Source organism: Macaca mulatta, chromosome 6, assembly GCF_049350105.2.
Source record: "Macaca mulatta isolate MMU2019108-1 chromosome 6, T2T-MMU8v2.0, whole genome shotgun sequence".
NCBI lineage: Eukaryota > Metazoa > Chordata > Mammalia > Primates > Cercopithecidae > Macaca > Macaca mulatta.
In genome coordinates, this window is record NC_133411.1 from 11,748,225 (window position 1) to 11,772,998 (window position 24,774).

Consider the following 24,774-nt stretch of genomic DNA (forward strand, 5'->3'; position numbering starts at 1 on the left):
TGGCTATAGTTGTCTGAAGGCTTGACTGAGGCCAGAGGGTCCCCTTCCAAAGTGGCTCTGTCTCGTGGCTGGCACATTGGTGCTGGCAGTTGGCCGGGGGCCTCAGTTCCTCTCCCTGTGGGTCTCTCTTGAGTGTCCACAGGGCATGGCGGCCGGCTTCCTCAAGAGCCTGCAATCCAGGAGACTGGGGTGAAAGCTGCAAGATCCTTTAGGATGTGGCCGTGGAAGGCATACACCATTAATCCTGCCATAAGGGGCCAGCCCTGATTCAGCATGAGGGGTGATCACCAAGGATGTGAGTACCAGGAGGCAACAGAGACCACTGGGGCCATCCGGGAGACTGGCCGCCATAACTGTGGTTGTGAATATTAGAAGTACAGGGTGCGGAATGAGTAAGAATATTATACTCATGAGCTCTTTCTCATTGAGTGAGTTTCTTTCTTTCCTTTTCTTCTTCTTCTTTTTTTTTTCCAATGAGCTGGAGTTTTGTTCTTGTTGCCCAGGCCTGGAGTGCAGTGGCAAGATTTCAGCTCCCTGCAACCTCTGCCTCCCGGGTTCAAGCGATTCTCCTGCCTCAGCCTCCCAAGTAGCTGGGATTGCAGGCACTCGCCACCACACCCAGCTAATTTTTGTATGATTAGTAGAGACGGGGTTTCACCATGTTGGCCTGGCTGGTCTTGAACATCTGACCTCAGGTGATCCACCTGCCTCAACCTCCCAAAGTGCTGGGATTATAGGCATGAGCCACCAAGCCTGGCCGAGTGAGTTTCTATATTCTGCTCTTCTAGCCTTGCTAGTTCCTTTAAGTTCTCTGTCAAGCTTTGTACATCCATTGTAAAAATTCCAAGCTTAATTTCGAAAAGATTAAGTGAATCAATGGTCAGAAGAACATGTAATTGTTACAGTCACTGCCTTCAGGTCAACTGTTAACAGGCTTCGTTTTCTTTCATCACAGAACGCTTGTACGATCACTGCGTGGAAACCATTCCCGGTGTCGGGAAAATTAGGCGAGCCTCTGAGATAGAAATAGATTAGGTATATACATGAACTTGGTAGAGGGATTAGAGTTGAACAAAGTAGTAGTTTCATACATTACTAATCTAAAATCATAAATCCCAAAAGAGGTTTGCAGTGATAATAAGATTTACATTTTATGCAAAATTTAGTCTAAAGAGAAATTGTTTTGAATTACTGACAACCTTGAATTTATCAAATCCTAATTACAGGGCTACAAGGTGACCCCATGTTGGAAAGAATTATCTTGATGTGTTTTACATATTTATTTATTTTATTAGTAAAATGTCTTATTTCTTTATTTAAAACAGTTTATTAGGCATCTCTATTTGAAGCAGAAAAGCATAGATAAAAATACAAATATTGGCCTGTCGCAGTAGCTCACGTCTGTAATCCCAGCACTTTGGGGAGGCTGAGGCAGGCAGATCACAAGGTCAAGAGATCGAGACCATCCTGGCCAGTATGGTGAAACCCCGTCTCTACTAAAAATACAAAAATTAGCTGGGCGTGGTGGCGGGTGCCTGTAGTCCCAGCTGCTCTGGAGGCTGAGGCAGGAGAATCGCTTGAATCTAGGAGGCGGAGGTTACAGTGACCCGAGATCGCACCACTGCACTCCAGCCTGGGTGACAGAGTGAGACTCTGTCTCAAAAAAAAATAAAAAAATAAAAAAACGCAAATATCACCTATAGCACTGCTGCCAACATAACTTTATTTGTGTAATTTAAAAATACGTGACCTCAAAAGGACATTGAAACAGACCCAAAATCTATAATAAAATCCCAAAAGACTGCTCCCTTTCACTATGTGCCTTGATGATGGCTACTTAAATTTCCTACATCCCCTTTCAGAAAAATGAAAGACATTTTACGAACATAGCCATGCCAAAGGCACGCACACATTTTAGAAGTTCACACAAGAAGAAATAATACGGTATCAGCTCCTCTGACCTGTGGTTACTATTATTACTTCTCACTGAAGACTCTCCTATGAAGCTCTTCCCACATCAGCACGTGCATCACAATTTCATTCCTGTTTTGGGTGAGTGACATCGTGTCCCATAGCATATATTTATTTATTTTTGTTGTTTTTGAGACAGAATCTTACTCGTCACCCAGGCTGGAGTGCAGTGGCATGACCTCGGCTCACTGCAACCTCTGCCTCCCAGGTTCAGGTGACTCTTGTGCCTCAGCCTCCCAAGTAGCTGGGATTACAGGTGTGTACCACTGCAGCCAGCTCATTTTTTGTATTTTTAATAGAGGCGGGATTTCACCATGTTGACCAGGCTGGTCTTGAACTCCTGACCTCAGATGATCCACCTGCCTTGGCCTCCCAAAGTGTTGGGATTCCAGGCAAGAGCCACTGTGCCTGGGTTCCAGAGCATGTATTTCATTAGCCAGTCATCTCTTGATGTATGTTTTATATTTGGGTGTTTTTCAGGCTGTGTAGTTACAGGTCTTTATACAGATACAAATCTCTTGACTTCCTTTTTTGTTTGTGAGACAGGGAGACAGGGAGTGCAGGGCCATGATCATAGCTCACTGCAGCTGATTCCTGGGCTCAAGTGATCCTCCTGCCTTAGCCTCCCAAATTGCTGGGAGTACACATGTGTGCCATTGCACCTGGATAGTTCTTAAATTTCTTTTTAGAGATAAGGTCTCATTATGTTGTCCAGGCTGCTTTCGTACTACTGGGCTCCAGCATTCCTCCCGCCTTGGCCTCCCAAAGTGCTGGGATTACAGGTGTGAGCCGCCGGGCCCAGCTCTTGATGGACTGTTGTCTCTGAAGTGAATTCCTCAGAATGGAGTTCTTGGATCCACTTTCATTTTCTTTTGAGTTTGGCTCTTGCTTTCAGATCTATATTGTTCATCCCCAGATCTGGGGGCACCTGCTGAGAGTGACACCACACTGGAAGGGAGCTGCGTCTTTGAGGTCTCTGGGGACCTGAACTCATTTCCTTTCCTGACTGTAGAGGGAACATAAAAAGCTTCAAGCTCATGGCACTGCGTGTCGGCCCGCAGTTTAGAGTAAGCTGGGTGTTATTCCGGGTAGGAGGCACTGATCCATTTCAGGGGTATGTGCCTTCATTCAGCAAGTGCTTATTGAGCGTCTTGTAGATGTCAGGCACTTGGGAAGCAAAATTAAAAAGATATGATCTTCCTCCACTTGGAGCTTATTGTTCAGTGAGGGCTGGTGTGTGAACGGCAGCCCCGTGAGACCGTCAGAAAATGGGCGTCAAAGGGCTTGGGCCATACTGGCAGGAGACTCAGAAATGTGCAGGCCGACTTGGTGATAGGGTCAGGGGCAGGGAGGATGGGCATTCCCGGCGGAGGCCACTGCACCTGCAAAGGCTTTGAGGCCTGAAAACATGAGGCACGGCACCAGGGGGAACACAGACCACCAGGGGCTTGGTGTGGCCATGGGGGAGTTCAGAAGCTATGGCTGCAGCATGCTCGGCCGCTCAGTGGCGCAGCACAGGACCGTGGCGCCCAGGCTGCTGGGTTCACCTGGTGTAAAATGGTTTTGGAATAGGTGGCATGACGTGATTGCCAAATTATTGTTTTACAAGCTAAGAAATAAATTTAAAAGTCATAACGCATGTCATCATCATTTTATTTATTTATTTATTTATTTTTGAGATAGGGTCTCACTCTGTCACCCAGCCTGGAGTGCAGTGGTGCGATCTCGGCTTACTGCAACCTCCACCTCCTGGGTTCAAGCAATTCTTGTGCCTCAGCCTCCTGAGTAGTTGCGATTACAGGTGTGCCTTACCACACTTGGCTCATTCTTTTGTATTTTTAGAGACAGGATTTCACCATGTTGGCCAGGCTGGTCTTGAACTCCTGATCACAAGTGATCCACCCACCTCAGCCTCCCAAAGTGTTGGGGTTACAGGCATAAGCCACCATGCCCAACCCATTTTATAAGTATGTTTTGTGCCCAATCAAGTAGCAAAGACATAATCTTAAAATAAAGGACAGTTCTTCCCAAGGGGAACAAAAAGTAGGCAGCCTGACACATGCATAGATGATGTACGCTGCTGTTACACACACGCACACACACTCAACTGTGTTGCTGTGATAACAAACCACCTCAAGTCTCAGTGGCTTAAAATAACAAAGGTTTGCCTCTCACTCATTCATGCTCTTGTGCACTGGCTGGAGGGGGCAGGGCTCTGCTCTCTTTGCCCTCACCCCAGAGGCCCAGGCTGAGAGCCGTCCCATCTCCGAGCTTCATGGGCAGTCAAGACAGAGAAAAGGGAAGGTGGCACATCGTCCACCGTCTCTCGAAACTTCCTCCTGGAAGCGACACCTGCTATTTCACTTACATTTCATTACCCAAAGCAAACCAGATGGTCAAGTCAGAACTCAGAAAGGGTGGGGAAATGCAATTTTACCGAGAGGCAGGAAGAAATAGATAATGGAATAATGCCAGTGCGTACTGCGGCTGAATCCAGTGCAACTGAATAGTCCTGGTTCAAACAATTAAAAAAGACTGTGTGTGTGTACTTTCACCGGCTTCTTCACAGACCGTCGCCCATACTTGAATGAATCTTCCTCCTGTGCGTGCTACTGTATAGGATAAATGGAAGAGAATGGAGGGTGTCGTCAGGGACGTTTTTGAGGAATACTGAGGTCTACTTGGGGCGGTGAAACACGCTGGATGATGAGCTTCCAGCTGCTTGTTTTCCTGCTGGACTGTCTGTGAGTTCATCTTCTTATTTATAGCTCCTTGTTACTGAGTGCCTCCCAGCAGCAGCTTCCTTTAGCCCTCTCTAGGAGGAGACAAATGCCTATTCCTGGCAGTCCGGGCATGTCGTCTTAGGTGTCCTCTGGTGACCTATGGTCTGGTGTTTTGCACAGTCTTCTTCACCACGTCTTCTAGGAGGATTGAGAACTGAATTTGATTTTAAAACGAAGCTTGGTAATCAAGAATAGTAACAGCTGGCTGAGTGTGGGGGCTCACGCCTATAATCTCAGGACTTTGGGAGGCTGAGGCGGGTGAATCACTTGAGGTCAGGAGTTTGAGACCAGCCTGATCAACATGGTGAAACCCTGTCTCTACTCAAAAAATACAAAAAAAAAAAAAAAAAAAAAAAAAAAAAAAAAAAAAGCTGGGCGTGGTAGTGCATGACTGTAGTCTTAGCTACTCAGGAGGCTAAGGCAGGAGAATGGCGTGAACCCATGAGGATTGCAGTAAGCCGAGATTGCGCCACTGCACTCCAGCCTGGGCAACAGAGCAAGACTCCGTCTCAAAAAAAAAAAAAAAAAAAAAAAAAAAAAGAGCCATGGCAGTTCTGAAGGGGAAGAGCAAGGAAGGTTTCTTCCTTGCAAAACACAAGGCTGCAGTGTGGAATCAGGATTGCCTTGGTTTGGCCAAGGTAGATTGCTAGACCAACGGAAGCAACTCTCAGTGCATTCGTGTGCTTATGGGGAGGTGGGATGTGCTTGAGCATGCTGTTACTACCAATGGGAAAAGAATGCATGTGTTCATATATTGTGCTAGGAAAACAGAAAAAGGTAAATTTAAATTTCCATAATAAAAACCATGGTGGATTCAAGACCTCACTGTGAAAAAAAATAAACTTCGAAACTTTTGAAATTAAATACAGAGGAATATCTTTAGGGTTTTTGAATAAGAGACATTGCTTAAACACATGACAAAAAGCATTCCCATGAAAGAAAAGATTAATAATATGACTGCATTGAAATGTAAAATGGGGGCCGAGCGTGGTGGCTCAGGCCTGTAATCCCAGCACTTTGGGAGGCCGAGGTGGGCGGATCACAAGGTCAGGAGATCGAGACCATCCTGGCTGACACAGTGAAACCCCATCTCTACCAAAAATACAAAAAATTAGCCGGGCGTGGCAGCGGGCGCCTGTGGTCCCAGCTACTCAGGAGGCTGAGGCAGGAGAATGGCGGGAACCCGGGAGGCGGAGCTTGCAGTGAGCCGAGATAGCACCACTGCATTCCAGCTTGGGCGACAGAGCGAGACTCTGTCTCAAAAAAAAAAAAAAAAAAAAAAAAAAAAAGAAAGAAAGAAATGTGAAATGGGATGGTAAATGAAAAAGCAAGTGGTGTAGAGAAAACAATTGCAACACCCTCGACAGAGCTTCAGGGGCAGCACTGACAGAGGCACCTACTCTCTGTGGTGCCTGAGACGGATCGCCTCTTTAAATTTCGTGTCCCAGGGCCTCCTTTGCTACATCTTAGTGTCAGCCTTGGGCACCAGTGCCATCCTGATGCCAGCTTTAGTGTCCAGAGTTGTGTTGCCCAGTAGTGTAGCTGGTAGCTCCAGGTGGCTGTTGGACACAGTGCAACTGAGGTGTGCTGTAAGTGTAAAATATGCACTAGATTCATCCCCCAAAAGTAAAATAGCTCATTAAAATTTTTCTATTGATTGCGTTTTGAAATGGTAATATTTTGGATATGTTGAGTTAAATCAATATATTTATTAGGATTTCATTTGGCTTTTATTAATTTGGCCACTAGAAAATTTAAAATTATCAGCCAAGGGCAGTAGCTCATGCCTGTAATCCCAGCCCTTTGGGAGGCCGAGGCGGGCAGATAATTTGAGGTCAGGGGTTTGAGACCAGCCTGGCCGACATGGTGAAACCCCATTTCTACTAAAAATACAAAAATTAGCCAGGCATGGTGGAGGGCACCTGTAATTTCAGCTACCTGGTCAGCTGAGGTGGGAGAATCGCTTGAACCTGGGAGATGGAGGCTGCAGTGAGCTGAGATCGTGCCATGGCACTACAGCCTGGGTGACGGAAAAAAAAAACAAAAGCAAAACAAAAAAGAATTCATACTGATCAATGAGGAAGAGACAAAGAAGCCAATGGGAAATGGACAAAAGACATAATTAAATCCTTTAGCAAAGAGGAAATCCAGACTGCCAATAGGTACATGGAAAGATAGCCAGTCTTACTGGCAATGAGGGGAATGTGAAGTGAAAACACAGTAACAGTGTTTACGCATCCGACTGGTGAAAATGCAAAGGTATTGGGAATTGGTGAGAATGAAGAAAAACTGTAACATTCACCCATGAGTGGTGGAGTTGAAGTTGTTACAGCCGCTTTGGAGAGGACTTTGGCTCATGTTCTACCCCCAGCTTGTCCACTTAGAGCACTGGTTCTCTCCTGGGGGCAATTTTGCTTCCCAGGGTGCATTTGGCAATGTCTGGAGGCATTTTGGGTTGTCATAAATGAGGGTAGAAGATGCTCCTGACATCTAATGGGTAGAGGCCAGGGATTGTATCGTACAGGGGACAGCCCTCCCAGAATAAAGAATTATCTGGCCCCACTTGTCAATAGTGCCCTAGTCGAAAAACTGACACAGACAAGGATCCCAGTTAATTTCCAGCTGAGGTGCATCAGGAGATACAGATCAAGGTTTTAATTTCAGTGCTCTGTTTGTAATCACAGAACTTTGGACACAGTGTCTATCAGTTCAGGGGCATGGATGGACATGCAGAGACACTATAGTAATCACAATGCATTTGCCAGTGATTTGGCTAGATCACGTCCAGCACTGCTTGAATAAACCAAGTTTCAGGCTCAAATGTACATGCAGAGTGTTTTGTGCAAATATTTGAAATAGGAAATAATGCTCTCTATTAAATATATCGCTTATGGGCCGGGCACAGTGGCTCACATCTGTAATCCTAGCACTTTGGGAGGCTGAGGTGGGTGGATCACCTGAGGTCAGGAGTTTGAGACCAGCTTGGCCAACGTGGCGAACACCTGTCTCTACTGAAAGTAAAAAAAATTAGTTGGGCGTGGTGGCAGGAGACTGTAATCCCAGCTACCTGGGAGGCTGAGGCAGGAGAATTGCTTGAACCTGGGGGGCAGAGGTTGCAGTGAGCTGAGATTGTGCCACTGCACTCCAGCCTGGGCAGCAGAGTGAAACTCTGTCTTGAAATAAATGAGTAAAAATAAATAAATATATTGTTTATGGATACATGCATATGTAATAAAAATGCAAAAGCAAAATCAGAGCATTCACAGCAGCACCAAATAGTGATCACCTCTGGGAGGGACGGAGAAGAAAGTACAAAAAGGCATTTCAACCTTTTCTGTAATGCGGATTCCTTTAAAAAGTTTGAAGCAGTTATGACAAAATATTGACCTTCGTTAATGTAACCGATGAAGACATGGGTGTTTATCTTACTTGTCTTACTTTCTATTTTACTTTTCTCTATATTTGGAATTTTTTTCGTAATAAACACTCATACACACATACCAAAGGGCACTTGGAACAGGGGCTGCCTGAGTCCAGGCAGCTCACTGGGGTTGTCCCTGTGTCTGTGTGGTTCGCCCGCTTTTCCCCAACACTGATCCATGGTTAAGGTTTGGTGCACAGAACGTTCCACGGGATTCTTTATAATGAGCTGGCTTTGGAGAGGCAGTGGACTGAAGTGGTGGTGTCTGACCTGCAGTGCTGGGTCCTGCCTCCTGGCCAGGAAATCCTCTCCCCTTGCCACTTGCCACCCCTCTGCACTAGAACTGGACCCGACCTTTACCCTCCAAACTTCTAACAACACATCCCAGAAAGTATCTGGTTCGAGATACTAACAATCACACTTAGGGAGTGTATTTAAAAGAAAATAGATGTCATATCATAGAAATTGCAGACAAATCGGAACTCCTAGGGAGACCCTTCAGAAAGGAAGTTTGCTGGCTGGTCTTTGCAGCTGAATTCATTTACCAGCCTTGAGAGTTGACCGGGAAGGGTTTGCCTTGTATGACACCCAGTGCATAGAGTAGTGTGGAATTTAAGGCCAGCAGTGGTGGTTGATGTGCACACTTGGTCTTCTCTACAAGCCACATGTGTTGAAGACTCCCTGTCTTCCTGGGGCCTCCCTCTCATGCTCTTTCATTCCATTTAGGCCCAGGGAAAGGATTCCTGCCTGTGGCGCTGGGCTTGAGGCTGCAGTACTCACTGCTTTTCTATGATATGTTGAAGCAATGAACTGGTGTTGAGGGATCTTAGAATTTTTAAGACTTGTATGAAGTATCCTTTCCTTTGGAATCTTGTTTGGAGAATAGCTTAATTAGATGATGTCTTAGTCTGCTGAGGCTGCTATAACGCAATACAGTAAACTGGGTGACTTATAAACAATGGAGATTTATTTCTGACCGTTCTGGAGGCTGAGAAGTCCAAGATCATGGGCCTGCTTTCTGGTTCATAGACAGCACTTTCTTACTGTGTCCCTACAGGGTGGAGAGGGCAAGGCAGCTCTTGGGGTCCTCTTGTATAAGGGCACCAATCCCATTGGCGCTGCCCTTATGACCTGGTTACCTCCCAGCGGCTCATCTCCTAATACCATCACCGTGAGGGTTAGGATTTCAACATATGAATTTTGAAGGGACACAAATGTTCCGTGCATGGCAGATAGTAAGGCTCTGTCTCCAGAGGACATTCAGAATGGAGCATTTGAGTCAGTCTTCATTCATGCCGCCTGAGTATTCCTAAATTACCTGTGTGAACTGAACCGGGAAGTCGGCTCCTCACAGGGAATCCATCTCTCTTGTGTCATTGCAGCTGCTGCGACCAAATGCTATCATTGATGTTTATCCTGGATGCCCACCCCTGTCCCCAATGCAAGATTCTTTTCTTAGACCCCTGATGATTTTAATTTGCATTGTCTTAAAATATCCTGAGATGATTGAAACTTGCCTAAAATAGTTTACCCAGCAAATCAGACATGTGTTAGCAGGAGCTCATGGCCACCTTTTAGAAATATAGTAGCTCTTTAGAGGCCAGAATTCTTGCATTCATTCATAAAGCCACACAGACATCTCCCCTGACCTATTGCTGGTGTTATTATGGGGTTTTATAGAAATGGATTTTTAAGTATCTGAAATGTACTCTCTTGGTTCTTGGAATTTTTTCTCACACTCAAGCATGGTGACATCCTTTTTATTCTGGGTCATCAGGATGATGGCTCCCCTACTGTGGTACCATAGGCCCCACGTGGTTCTGGGGCTCCCTGGGCCTCTGGTGCCTCGGTCTCTCCCCTGGCTGTCGTGGACTCCCACTTCTTCTTCTGTAGACTGTGCTGGGCCTCACACAGCACCCAGCCCTCCTTTTTCCTTCACAGACAGCTCTTGTTTGCATTTGTTTACAGTGGTTATTGTAAAACTATTTCTTAATGAGGATGTTATTAATGTAAACATTGTGTTTGCTTGCTTTTTTCAATGTTAATTAAAACGATATCATTTCCTCATGAATACAGCTTTGTTTTACATAAGAATTCTAACTGCACAGAATCATATGGGGTGGCTCACATCTGTAATCCCAGCACTTTGGGAGGCCGAGGAGGGCGGATCACAGGGTCAGGAGATTGAGACCATCCTGGCCAATATGGTGAAACCCCTGTCTCTACTAAAAATACAAAAATTGGCTGGGCGTGGTGGCATGCGCCTGTAGTCCCAGCTACGTGGGAAGCTGAGGCAGGAGAATCGCTTGAACCCAGGAGGTGGAGGTTGTAGTGAGCTGAGATCGTGTCACTGCCCTCCAGCCTGGTGACAGTGAGACTCCATCTTAAAAAAAAAAAAAAAAGTGAAAGTAGTTCTTCCAAAATATTCCTTCACCACCCCACCCACCCTGGATTAGTCAGGGGTCTCCAGAGAAATTGTATGTGTGTGTGTGTGTGTGTGTGTGTACATATATGTAGAGAAAGAGAGAGATTTGTTTTAAGGAAGTGGCGTGTGTGATTGTAGGGGCTGGCAAGTTCAAACCTGGAGATCTGGGGGAGAGTTGCAGTTTGACTCCGAAGGCAGTGCTGCTGGTCAAGTTTTTTCTTCCCAGGGTGTGGGGAGGCTAGCCTTTTTCCTCTTAAGGTTTTTAGCTGATTGGATGAGGCCCACTCACATGACGGAGGGCATCTACTTTACTCAAAGTCTGTTGATTTAAGTATCAGTCTCATTTAAAGAATACCTTCACAGAAATATCTAGAATAATGTTTGACCAAATACCTAGGTACTGTGGCCTAGCCAAGTTGATACATGAAATTAACCATCACATACCTCCCATTCATGTTCCTTCTGTTCTTAATATTTTGGTGTGGTTCTTCTAGATGTTTTCTATGCAGTTTCCTGTGTGTGCATGTGTATGTGTTGAGAGCTTTAACTCACTTAGATAATGATCATCTTCCTCCCATCCCCAATTTTTTTTGAGACAGGGTCTTGCTTTGTCACCCAGCCTGGCGTTCAGTGGCGTGATCTCGGCTCACTGCAGCCTTGACTTCCCGGGCACAAGCAATCCTCCCATCTCAGCCTCCTGAGTAGCTGGGACGACAGGCATGTGCCACCATGTATGGCTAATTAAAAAAAATTTTTTTTTTTGTAGAGATGGTGTCTCACTGTCTTGCCCAGGCTGGTCTCAAACTCCTGGCCTCAAGTGGTCTTCCCACCTTGGCCTCCCAAAGTGCTGGAATTATAGGCACAAGCCACTGCACCTGGCCTCATTTAATTTGTTAATATAATAAGTGATGTTCTGGCTGGGTGCTGTGGCTCATGCCTGTAATCCCAACACTTTGGGAGGCTGAGGTAGATCATTCAAGGTCAGGAGTTCAAGACCAGCCTGGCCAACATGGTAAAACCCTGTCTCTATTAAAAAATACAAAAATTAGCTGGGCTTGGTGGCAGGCACCTGTAGTCCCAGCTACTCGGGAGGCTGAGGCAGGAGAATGGCTTGAACCCGGGAGGCAGAGGTTGCAGTGAGGCAAGATCGCACCACTGTACTCCAGCCTGGGCCACAGAGCAAAACTCTGTCTCAAAAAAAAAAAAAAAAAAGTGATGTTTTTAGGTTTCTAAATACTATATCAGCCTTCCCAAGGTGGCTGCCAGCAGGTGCCTGCTGCACATTTTGGGAAGTTTTACCTTAGGAAGCTGGAGGAGTGTGGGGGAGGGAGGAGGTGCTATCTGTCCGGAGCAGAACCCTTCCCTGGTTGAGGTGAGAAGGAGGGGAGGGGAGGGTGGTCCTGAAAGAGACCTAATTCAGGAGCCAGATACTTCCGGAGCCCTGAGCATGTCCCTCTTGTAGCCACCTAGGGAAGGCGTTCCTTTTAACCTGAGCCCTTTAAGTGCAGGTTGGATGTCAGGGTTGGCAAAGGCAGATGCCATCTGGGACCTTCCTGAAGGGCAGGTTTGCAGTATATGCTAAAAGCTTTCAAAATACCTATTTTCTTTAATCCAGAAATCCTGCTCCTAACAATGTTTCCTGAGAAAACAAGAAACAAAATACACAAAGCCTTAGCTCCAGGGCTTTCATTGCAGGTTTTACTCATGAGAAAGTGAGAAACAGATCATCTGAGTATCCGAGAATAGGGGTTTGTTAAATAATGACAATTCTACCCCACATAGAATAGAATACTCCGTATCTATCAGAAATTTTGACACAGAGTTACTTTTATTGATGTGAAGATATTGCTGATATAGTCCTAACTAAGACATATAGCAAATGGTCCTGTTGTAGTTTAAAGAAAAATGTGGGCATATGTGTGTGTCTGGTCTATAACTTTACTTCTTCTCTTTAATTTTTGGATCTTTTTCTGCAATAAATATGAGCTACTTGTGTAATTATATGCAGAGGAAGATGTTACATTATGTTCAATATGTTTTATTTATAAGTCAGGAAATTGTAGAATACTAGAGCAATATCTCCATCCAAAGAAGCTAAAAACGGTTTTTGGGCGCTCCCTGGGTGGAATGACAAGTTTTCCGGCACATTTATGCGAAAGCAGGCTGGTAGGTTAGCTGGGAGAATGGAGGTGGTGGCGGCAGCGAACTCTTAGTTCCCAGAGAGGCTGAAAACCTCAGCAGCTTCTAAGGAGAGCCTGCCTGCAGCCCACTCTTTTCTATTTAAAATTAGATTATTGTGAAATATTTCACCGTATCGATGGAATGACCTATTTCAAAGGGCGCATAAGCTAGAGTGTATTAAAGACCCTTTTCCATAGTCAACAGTTATTGAGTTCATTATGCCGTGGTATGGATGTCAGTGTTAGAAAATCAATGGTATTCTGTAGAACTTTAAAAACATGAATATTTGTGATTTAATATTCTTCTGTGGGGCAACTAGGAGCCTTATTGAGGTAAGTGGGCAGAGCTACTCGAGTCCTCTTATTGTTCCATGAAAAATTATATTCTTACTAAAAATTGGCCGGGCGTGTTGGCTCACGCCTATAATCCCAGCCCTTTGGGAGACCGAGGCGGGTGGATCATGAGGTCAGGATTTCAAGACCAGCCTGACCAACATGACGAAACTCTGTCTCTACTAAAAATACAAAATTAGCCGGGTGTGGTGGCACATGACTGTAGTCCCAGTTACTTGAGAGACTGAGGCAAGAGAATCACTTGAACCCAGGAGGTGGAGGTTGCAATGAGCTGAAATTGCGCCATTGCACTCCAACCTGGGCAACAAGAGCGAAACTCTGTCTCAAAAAAATAAATAAATCAATAAATCTGGTGAAAATCGGCTGGGCCACTGTGGAGTGGCTCTCAAGGTAAACTTTGTGCCTCCCATGCAGTGGTGGTGTGGCTGGCACTGCCAAGAGTGACACTTGATTGCTTGGTCATTAGCTCCTACCCTGGGTTGAATTTTAGCATCTCACTTTATGTACGTCTTTGAGGCGGTGAGCCTCACACCTGAGTCTACGCTGTTTTCCTTTGTTATAAAGTCTCCTTGTCAACTTGGGCTGCTGCAACAAAACACCATAGACGGGGTACTTACTTATAATGGAAGTTTATTCCTCACAGTTCTAGGGGCTGGAAGGCTAAGATCTTACACAGAGTGGAAATTTATTTCTCACATTCCTGGAGGCTGGAAGCCCAGGATCAGGGCACCAGCACGGTGGGGTTCTGGCCTGGGCCCTCTTCCAGTATGCAGACTGCAGACTTCTGCCTGCGTCCTCACTTGGAGGAGAAAGGCACAAGAGAGCTCTTGAGGTCCCTTTTATAGGACACTAATCCCATCCATGAGAGCTCCACCCTTGTGATTTAATCACCCCACCAAAGCCCCACTTCTTGCGCCATTCCACTGGGAGCTAAGATTTTAATGTTTGGTAATATTTAATTGATAGATGTACAAAATCAACTCTCAGTGTATCTATCGAACTTGGTTCTCTCTCCATGACTCCACGCTGCTATCCATCTCTACCTGACGTCACCACTGGGTTGTCCAGAGACAGTATCATACAATACACTGAAGTCTGCAGGCCATCTGTCCCCACGCCCACCCTGTCCCATAGCCTGTCCCTCTCATTTGATGGCAACTGCATCCTCTCAGCTGCTAGGGCCAAAACTTTGGGGTCATCCTGGGCTCTTTTTCTACTCAATGTCACCTCCATTCTAACAGCAAATCTTCCTTTCCAGAATCCAAATTTGCCTCCCCAACTGCTGCCCCCACCCTGGTGTGACACCATCCTCGCCTGCCTGGCCCCACAGTGGTCTCCCACCAGCTCCCGCTTCCACCCTGTTCTTCTAGAGCCTGTTTCCTGCCCAGCAGCCAGAGTGGATGCGGATGATTGGCAGCCGATGGCTCAGGACACTCCCCCTACTCAGGGGGTCCCCAGGGCCCTGTCCACGGCCTCTGAGACCCCCTGTTGCCTCCTGGACCCGGGTTACTCCTCTTCTTCTCACTCACTCTGCTCTAGCCCTGCCGGCCTCTGGGCCGCTCCCTGGATGCACCAGGCACGGTCCTGACTTGGGGCCTTTGCTTGAGCTGTTTCCTCTACTGGGGCGTTCCCCCTCTCTTTATCCCTGTGGCCCATTGCCTTGCCTCTTTCACGCATAGACCCCAACCTCACTTCTGCCAAGCCCAGCCTGACCACCCTATTCCCTAGAGAGCTGCACCCTGCCCTGCACGCACCTTTTTTACCCCATCGCCGTCTGCCGCGCTCTGTCGTTTATTTCTCTACGAGCCCCATAGTTGGTGCGTTTCCCTCCCTGGGGGAAGCACACCCCAGGAGGGCTGAGGCTTTAGCAGTTCACTGATGCTTTCACGTCTAGGCCCTCACTCGAGTCAGTGCTCAACACACATTTGAGAAGGATCGAGCAGCTGGCTCACTCTAAACCACCTCTGAGAATTGGGACTCCAGGTCCCTGTCATTGCCCTGTCCAGCCCCCTGGAGGGTAGTGGGTGCCCCTTGGGGTCCCCAGTGCTGACCCACCATGCTCCGGCTCTGCCCCTCTGACCCGCTTCCCCTCTTCATTTCTAGACCGGCCTTATTGTCGCCTGCTACCACGGCTTTGTGGATACCGTGGTGGCCTTAGCAGAGTGCCCCCACGTTGACGTCAACTGGCAGGACAGCGAGGGGAACACAGCCCTAATCACAGCTGCACAGGCAGGTAAGAGCTGGCTTCCCCCTTTCCTCCCAGAGCCGTGGCCAGAGCACCGCCCCCAGGCAGCCCGGGCTCCCGGTACGATGCAGTCAGGATGGAAATGATCGGAAACCATGTCCTGCTACTGAGGGGTGCCAGGGAAGGGCTGATCGCTGTGAGTGCACAAGCTGTGCATTTGGGACACTATGCATTTACCCACTTGTTCAGAATTCAGTGTGGGCAGATCAAGCTCTGATACTGTCCAAAGTTTTTGAATATGAATCTGCACCAGAAAGCCACCCTTGTCACCGTTTCACCTGGAGCCTCACACTCCATCCTGCTCCAAAGACAGGGGGTGGCACAAGGCTGGCAGACCCACCAGTGGAAGAGACACAGTCGTGTGTCTCGGTAATAGTTAATCATGAAAGTAGACACGTGTAGAAGGTGACCTTGCACTTTACCTGTAGAATTAAAGAAATGCCAGGAACTGTTTCTGAGAGCTGTTAGAGTATCCGTGTAACAAGCTGAGACGAAATTAGTGGGAGCCTCTTGTGAGTGGATATCCAAGCACGTGGCCCTCAGCCCATCATAGTCATCGAGAGGACGGCGCTTATGTCAGTGTTGCCAAGTGCATGGCGGCTCTCCTCCTTTGGAATTGTATCCAGACATTTTTTTGAGGACTGACATGAAACCTATGCTTGCCTCTTCATAATTACACTTCATTTGGAACAGTGGTCTTGACCAGGTTTATCACTGACCCCTTTCAAATTTCTTGGCCTCCAAAGATTCTGTCTGTTTCATTGGTCAGGTTCTCAGTTGCAAGCAAAGAAGCTGCCTGTGGCTGAGCCAGGAAGGACAGGCGCTTGTGTGTTGAGGGAAGCAGGGGAAGCTCACACGGTTGTCAGGGGTTGTTGAGAATCCCACTCAGGGCCTGGAAACTGGAGGAAGTGCCCCGGACCACACTGTATGTTGATTCTGGTTGGGAAACAGCTGTTGCTGTCACCAAAGGGAGACCTCCTTGTCCCTTGTTGCTTCACAAGCCCCTGTACCAAAGCCACCCTGGGTGGATCTGATGGGTGGGGGGCCAGGGAGGCTGGAAAAACCAGTGTTTGACAGTTTCATCCCCCATGGTGGGAGTGGTCTGGGCACCCCACTTTTCAATCAAGACGAATAGAGTGGGGAACTCTCCAAACTTAGAAAGGGCTAGGGGCTGCGCTAACATGTGTTCACCTCCTCAGGTTTCGGAGCGTGAGGCATCACCTCCATGGAGGATTCCAGGCTTTGAAAGCCTAGCAAGAGTGTGAAAAGGCTTTGTAAGGCATTCAGTGATTCATTTCCTCTCGTGGGCCAGCTGCCATGTCAGGGACCAAGGATACAGAAGTACAGGGCAGCCCCATCCTTGAGTAATTCTGCAGCTCATGGGACAGAGAAACAGACGTGAAGCCTGGCACCATCTGTCTGCTGGAGCTCGGTGCTGTGGGACAAGAACAGTCCATCTAGCCTGAAGGCTAGAGGTCTTGCAAGAAGGGGGTTTGAGCTGGGGCAGAGAGGGAGCCGGGCAGTTCTCAGGAATGGCGAGTCTTAGGGACAGTGTAGGTGGGCATGGCTGTAGGATGGCATGTGTCTAGGAGAGATGAGGGGAGGACGGGGACCAGACCATTACAAGTCTAAGCACAGTGCAAGAGAATGTATTTCAGTAGCGTGAGGCTGTGTGAGTGGTGACAGGGGTGAGAGGATCCTGGGGGCCTAGCAGAGGGCTCAGAGCACAGGGAAGGGCCGGGAGCTGTGCGGCTGGAAACACAGGTGGCGGTGGTGGTGATGTGGGCCATTGAGGAGAGCTGGGGATCTAGGATGGCTTTGGGCTTTGGGACAGGGGATAACACCAACTGCAAAAGGCATATAAGTAAAAGAAGAGGAATGGGAGGAACACTGGTTTTGAGCTGGCTCTCATAACTTTGAAATGCTCTGAGACCTCTAAGTAAAGAGGTCTCCATGGCAAGTCAGGAAGAGATGGAGCTCCAAAATCTGGTCCCTGCTAGAAATCCAGATGAGGGACAGGTGTTGCTGGTGAGAGCTGGGACATGGATTAGGTCATGACGGTATGAGACTGTACGATAAGAAGGGATTTCTTTTCTTACTGATCTGCCAGAGCTCTTTGTGTGTTAGAGATAATAGCTGTGCTTTGATACTCATGAGGTACTTCCCAAAGTCTTGCCTATTTGCAGGTGTTTTGATTTCGTATTCACCCATGATTGTTTCTTCAGAGTCTGGAGCACAGTGTATATTTTTGGCAAGAATATGGCATTGGCCGTGCTATATCCTTGGTGTGTCCGATCAGGAACACATACCGCCAGTTTGTCCTGATGTGGGTGATGCTAAAATTTGATGAACTTCTTACTGTGAGAATCACCACATTTCTCCATTTTAAAGGCAGATATTTCCCCTCTGCAATTAAGAAGTAATCTGCAAGGTGATACTTAGAGATTGTATAAATATCCTGTCTCCCCACCAATTTTTGCCCTTGATAATCCTTTTCTGAATCATTTATTTTACACTTATTATCTGATATTTTTCTATAAAGAAGAGCTTTCCTTTAGCCCCACCCTTTTTTTCAGTACCATTACTCATTTTTTAAAAATGTTGTATGTTCTACTTCAATAACACCTTAGTTCTTTTCAGTGCTGAAGTTATCCCAAACCTAGCCAGTGGGTAACCCTGAAGATGGCTCCAGTGTCTTTTTGTCATGTTTCTGTCAGTTTTGAGTATTTTCTTGATTTATGGCACACCAAAGTGTTCCACATTCTCCCTGGACTTTCCCAGTCCCCATCTGCAACCAGCTGTATCTTCAAGGAATGATAGCTCTTTTTTAGTGGGGAATGGTGTTTAGAAACCAAAATCTGGCCTCTAGCTGTGCTCATTTGCACTAAATGTTATTGCTTCTAGGCATTTCAGTGAGCAGAGTTAGAAAAAAAATTTTAAAAATAAGGATACCTCCAATCCAAATGCAACACCATAGTCTTCCTCCTCTTCACCCTCTATATGCTTCTCCCCATTCTTTGTCAGCAAGAAACCTGGTTTGCTGCAATCACAATGCATTTACTCATTTTCCTGTCCTGTGACAGATGTGCACAAAATGGTGATACTAAAGGATAATTTTCAAAAGCTTAAAACTTGACTGTTAGGTGGATAGAAAGTGAAAACTCATTAATTAGTGATGGGCTAGTAATTAGTTAAGGCCAGTTCAAAGGAAATTTGAAGAACAGGCACATAGAGGCAGTCACAAATGCTGAAATACATCTGCTAATAGATGCAAAACTGGTTAATATCCTATAAAGCAATATAATATAATGTTGTGGGTTATCTTTTCTATAAGGTGATGTTATAGACTGAATGTTTATGTCCCCCCTGTCAAATTCATATGTTGAAACGCCAACCCCCAATATGATGCATTAGAAGGGGGGGATTTGGGGAAGTAATTAAGTTTAGATGAGGTCATGAGAGTAGGGCCACCATGATGGGATTAGTGTCCTTATAAGAAGAGGAAGAGACCGGAGCTCGCTCTTTCCCCACCATGTGAGGACACAGTGAGAAGACAGCTGCCTGTAAACCAGGAGGAGGAGCCTCATCAGCAAAGGAATCTGTTGGTGCCTTGTTTTTCGACTTCACAGTCTCCAGAACTGTGAGAAATACATGTCTGTTGTTTAAGCCATCCAGTCTATGGTATTTTGTTATAGCAGCCTGAGCTAGAACAGGAAGTAAATTATATCTCTACCAGATACAGTGCCATTGCCTTGCTGTAGACAATCAGTTTTACAGCTTAACTTCTATGCCCGTAGAGTTGTGGAGCCGCCTAGGAAGTAAGTACTCCCAGAGGGTCCCCTGGACAGCACCCAGCACCCAGAACCCAGCACCCAGCACCCAGCACCAGCACTTTCCTGGAGGGAAAAGAGACCCAGTCACCTCATTAGCTCAGTTTCCAGCTATGGATAGTTTGTTTGTTTGTTTATTTATTTATTTATTTTACCAAAGAGTCAGAAATTAGAATACCACCACTGCTACCAACATCAGACCTGCTAAGTAAAAGCCCGTTATTTCTTTGTGATTGTTTTCTTCCAATATATTCCACCAAAAGTTATTTGGTCTTATACACCGTATTCAAAAACGCAGTTCAATTTTTTTTAACTTCATGCCGTCTCTCCAGATTTCAAATTGCTTCCCTTTCCACAAATGCTTATGTTTTTCACTGAATCAGTGACCTATTGAATTTTTCTAAGAATATGGATTGTTAAAATTTGAAAAATTTTCTTTTGCTTCTTGCAATAAACCAATTTCATTTTTAAAATGGTTTCCTAGGCACGAGACAACCGGGGAGCAATCAATCTATTGCAGATGAAGGTGCTGCCCTGATCCTGTAGCCCAGCCGCCTTCTTTTTGAATCTCACTGTCTTTACACTGATCCAGGGTTTTTTTTTGTTGTTTTTTTTTTTTCTGGCTTGCTCATCCTTCTGCTGGGACTGCGCTCATCCTCCGGTTTATTTTAAGTCAAGGATGACACAGGTCCTCTTGGAGATTGGAGGGCGCTCTGGCAAAGAGAGGAGGAAAAGGCTCCAGCTGCTTTCCAGGCTCCGCGCCCAGCAGCCTGGGGCATGGCGGGAAGAATTCGGGACCAGGTGCAGGCCCCACAGCCACTCTCCTCCTGCGCTGTGTAGTTTTACTTCCGAGTTGAGTGTGGCAGGGGAGGCTGTAACAACCAAGGAGGAGCCCCCGCTCTTTGCCTGGTGGCACCTTAGGGGGAAGGTGGCATCGGGAGCTTAGTGCCCTGCCTGGCCTCGTGCCTGGGGTGTTGCAAGATGTCATCGGTGGGTCTCAAAGCATCCCCATAGGCCACCTCTCCTTTTCTGCCCTTCTATCTGTGGGGCATTGCCGGAGTTTTGCAGGGTTCACTGAATTAGGTGTAATACCTCATCCTCCCCATCAACAGGGGCCTGTCTCTGCCATCTTACTTAAGAAACAGAAATAGGGTGGTGGTCCTTGATGGTTCTAGTCCACTCCTGGCTTCTCTCTGTTGCCTTTGGTCACGGATGGTGTCTTCAGCTGCCCAGGCTGCGATAAGGAAATAAGGAGCTCTCCAGGGCCTCTTTTGTGACGGCACTAATCCCACCACGAGGACCCCCTCCCTCAGGACCTAATCACCTCCCAAAGCCACCTGCTGTAGCATCGACCTGGGTACAGGATTTTCGCACAGCAATTTCGGAGGACAGAAACATGCAGACTGTGGCAGGTGGGAAGCTGGGTAGGGGCGAAGATTCCCGTGTTCTCAGCTCTCCTGGGAGCTGGCCTACCCAGGGGGACCCAGGCTGCCAGACAGAGCTGGAGTCCAAGTCAAGTAGCAGGATTGGATGGCCGGGGTGTGGACAAGGGTCCGGGCTGTCCTGAGGGCAGCGTCACAGCTGGCAACCTGCCTGGGTGGACAGGAGGAGGCGAGCAGAGGCCTCAGCCGTTATCCTGCTTCCTCCACTTGGCCTGGCTGATGTTCTTGGAGTCTGATTTTAAAATACAATACAGAGTGTTTGGGAGGAAAAAACCCCACATGAACAAGGAACTTCTGGGTGAATATCTCCTGCACCTCACTCTCAGCCCTCCTCCAGTTCTGCTCTCTGGAGTTAACTGTTGTTAATGATTTGATGCCTAGATGGGTTTACTCTGCCTTTTACATTTAAATAAAATCATTATTATAATGTATTTTGTCTTCTTGTTTTCTTTCTTTCTTTTTCTTTTTTTGAGTCTGAGTCTTGCTCTATTGTCCAGCCTGGGGTGCGGGGATACGATCTCAGCTCTCTGCAACCTCCATTTCCCAGGTTCAAGCGATTCCCTTGCCTCAGCCTCCTGAGTAGCTGGGATTATAGGCGCCAGTTACCACGCCCAGCTACTTTTTGTATTTTCAGTAAAGGCGGGGTTTTACCGTGTAGGGCAGACTGGTTTTGAACTCCTGACCTCAAGTGATCCACCCACCTTGGCCTCCCAAAGTGCTGGAATTACAGGCGTGAGCTACCGGGCCTGGCCTTTTTTTTTTCTTTTTTACTGGCTTTTGTTATCTTCCCCTATTTACTGATTTGCTTGAGCTCTCTGTGGCCAGCTCGGTGTGCACACACCCTCTGGCCTGGGCTCTGATCCCTGGACACCCAGCCTAGGCCGCTGCCTGAGGCTTTGGGACTGAATTGTTGAGGTTGCACAGGGAGGCGGAGGGGAGAGGGACTTCACGTCATTTAAACAAACACAGATTAAAAAGCTTCCTTGTGTGTGTCTTAATTGCCTCAACGTGCAGAAGAGATTTTCCTTAATTTCTTTCTGAAACTTTAGGGGCTGCCCCATCCCCATGGGCATCGTTGCTTAGACACTGGCTCCCAACCTTGCGCCTCTGGCATCAGCATCACCTGGGCTGGTTCATGTGAGCATTAACACAGGTCTGGTGGAAGCACAGACTGCCAGGCCCTGGCCCTGGAGTCTTTCTTTGGATAGGCCTGGGGTGTGGCCCAAGAATGAGCAGATCAACAGGTTTCCCAGTGAGGCTGATGCCACTGGCCCAGGGACCCCATGTTGAGGATGGAGGGCTTGGAGGTTTTTAGTCTGATGACGGCCAAGGGCGCCTCTCAGTGGACACTGAAGACGATCAGAGTCACAGACCCCAGGAGAGATGTTGTGAGAAAAGACACAGAGGCATCAGGGAATTACAGTGAAAATGACTTTCCTGTGCTGTTTTGCCAAAGAGGCTGTTTAGGCCCAATCAGGTGATATCCCATTTTAATCACTTTCATAACCAGTTTTATTTATTTGATGATTTGTTAATTTCAAAAGTTGTCTACGCCTATGTGCTCACAGCCAAAAATGACTACAAAAGTAGTATCAGGAAGGAAGAAAAAGATCCCTTCTCAATCTCCCAAACATTCCAGCTCCCTTATCAGCACTCAGGAGTTACCTCTTCAGACCTCATTCAGTCCTTTCCAAACACGCACGTATGTATGTGCACTTTTTATTCACATGACTAGGCTAGTTCTGTTGAGATTGTGTGTTTAGTGGTTTTGTTCACTTAGTAATTAATCTAGGAGCTCCTGCTGCATCGGTGTCCCTGAGCCCTCCCGGGTGCTCATAGCCCTGCCTTCCTGCATGGGATGTGTGGCTCATACCAGTTCCCCACCAAGACTTCAAGTTTGGGAGGCTTCATTCTGATTGCTTTCATTCATTGTGGTGGACCCGGCTCTTAGGCCAGTCCTTGGACATGAAGTACTTGCTTCCTAAATACTTGTTTGAAAAGAGGATATTGTGTAAAGTGCATGAACCATGGTATACTTAACTGTCCCGGTTATTGGACAGGTGAACTTTTGAGTTACCCAATGGCAGCAAGGCTGTCATGAAGTCCTTGGGTTTGGGGTGCATCTCTGAGGAGAGCGTGTTAGGGTCCTGGCAGGAGGCATGTTGAGTGACAGGTGTGCTCAGAGGGCTGAACAGAGGACTTGATGAGGGCCTGTCAATTACAGGGGAAGGGTAGAGTTAAGGGAACCAACATTGAAAGGATTAAGGGGAGGGGCTCTGCAGAGAGTGACCCAGGCCAAGAAGCTGGAACCTGAGAGGCGGCCTCAACCTAGAACCCCAATCAGGGGCTGGAGTGGGAGGTAGGGCTGGATATCCCGCTCCTTCCACCCTGGTCCCCTGCTGAGCCACCCCAGAAACCTCACTGGGGTGGAAACCGGGCAGGTGCTGGTGGTGCAGGTCAGCTTCCTAGGCCGAAAGCAGGGCAAGGAAGAGGAGAAGCAGTGTGCAGACGCACCCTGAGAACAGAATTGCTTCAGCAAGGGCTGTGCCTGTTTTAAGTGTACACAGCTGCCAATGGCCGTGAGAAAGCTGTGGCGATTTCTCCTTTCCCCTGAGTGACCAAGAGTGTTCTTGCCAGCCCTGACTGAGATCAGTCTTTTCAGTATTTCCCTACTCACAGCGAACCAAAACTCTGGTTTTCAGTTGTATTTCCCCAGCTCTCTTTTGAGCCTAGTGCCTGTTAGGATGCTTTTGGCTTCAACCACAAGGACGCTGCCTTCTCTTGCAACACAGGACATCTGCAGGTGATGTTGCAGGGCTGCTTCACTGAGTAGCTGGGTGATGCTGGGACCTAGAGCCCCTTCTCAGAAATTCTTTTACCTTTTCCCTCATGGTCCCAAGCTGGCCCCAGCTGCTAGAAGTGCCATGGCTTCACGTTGCAACACTCAGGGATGTCAAGGAAGAGGAGCAAATCCCTGTCGGCATTTCCTTTTATAACACAGGAAAACATTTCCAGAAGGCTCCAGAGGAGTGTCGTTGTCATCTCACCAACCAGGGTTGTGTCACAAGCCTGTGCCAAACCAGTGATGGAGGATGGCTTGTGTAGACGGCAGTCACACTAAGCAGAATCAGCATTGTGAAGCAAAATCTTAAAGCAGCCATATGTTTATATTATTTGCTATGGCAACTAGGTTGGTTGTCTGGGAGTTGGGAGCTCTGGGTTTCTGGAGGACGCAGCATTTATGAGCACAAATTCGGATGCAAATGCCTTCATCTGCCATTTGAGTGTTCTCTAAAAAGTCTAATTTCCTCTGCTATCTAATGCACAATAAAAATACAGCCAAATCTGTACTAGGTCTGTAAATGGAGAGAAATGTATGAAAATAAATCCTCATGTAATCTCTAAATCTCATTTAGCCAGTCATTTCAACTTTCACCACCTCGCCTCTAACAAAAATAAAATAAGATAACCAAAGGAATGAATAAGGAGTCCCATGGATAGAGCTGTGTGTTTATATCTGTTTCCTTGCTGTGCTTTAACAGAACAGCATGAACGTGGTGAAGTGAGGAAACGCCAGGGGTCTCTTTGAGCTGGTGATGGGATAGAGCCCGTGAAGCTTGTTTTGGGTGTAAGGAACCTCTGATGTGTGCTTGCAGCTTGTTATTTCTTGCATTTAATTGTAAAATTCTGAAGGCTATGTGCTGAGAGCCAGCCTGGCAGGATGCTGCCCGGAGACGGGGACGGAACGGCAGGGATTCCGAGGGGTGGCTGTGGGTTTGGGCTGCTGTGGAGCCCTGGCTCCTGAGCTGAATCAGGGAGAGTCCCAGTTCAGAGGAGAATGTATGACTTGGTCGGAAGCCAGGAACAATGCCTCTTCATGCTATTTATCTTATTTTATTAAGCAGTGCACATGATCACGATCTTATTTTATTAAGCAGTGCACATGATCACATTGTGGTGTTCATGTTGTTTGGAAGTGCTTTCTTTTTTCTCAATTTGTACCGCTTCAAAAAAGAGAGTAGAACTTGGCGAGTCTTGGTTTCCCAACGCTGCCTTATCTTTTCCTGCGAGCTTTTCTGAGCTCTTCTGATTGGCCATGGCAGGGCCACACCCCTGCCCACTG

General features: G+C 47.1%; 1 protein-coding gene across 2 annotated transcripts in view; it reads left to right on the top strand.

The window, feature by feature from the left end:
- The window catches only part of ANKRD33B (ankyrin repeat domain 33B), a 93,293-nt gene that overhangs the window by 41,599 nt on the left and 26,920 nt on the right, over positions 1-24,774 (top strand). For both annotated transcript variants that reach the window (XM_001086061.4, XM_078004618.1), the window contains exon 2: positions 15,238-15,367. In XM_001086061.4, the coding sequence (XP_001086061.3) occupies positions 15,238-15,367 (130 nt within the window). The remainder of the gene's footprint in view (positions 1-15,237; positions 15,368-24,774) is intronic.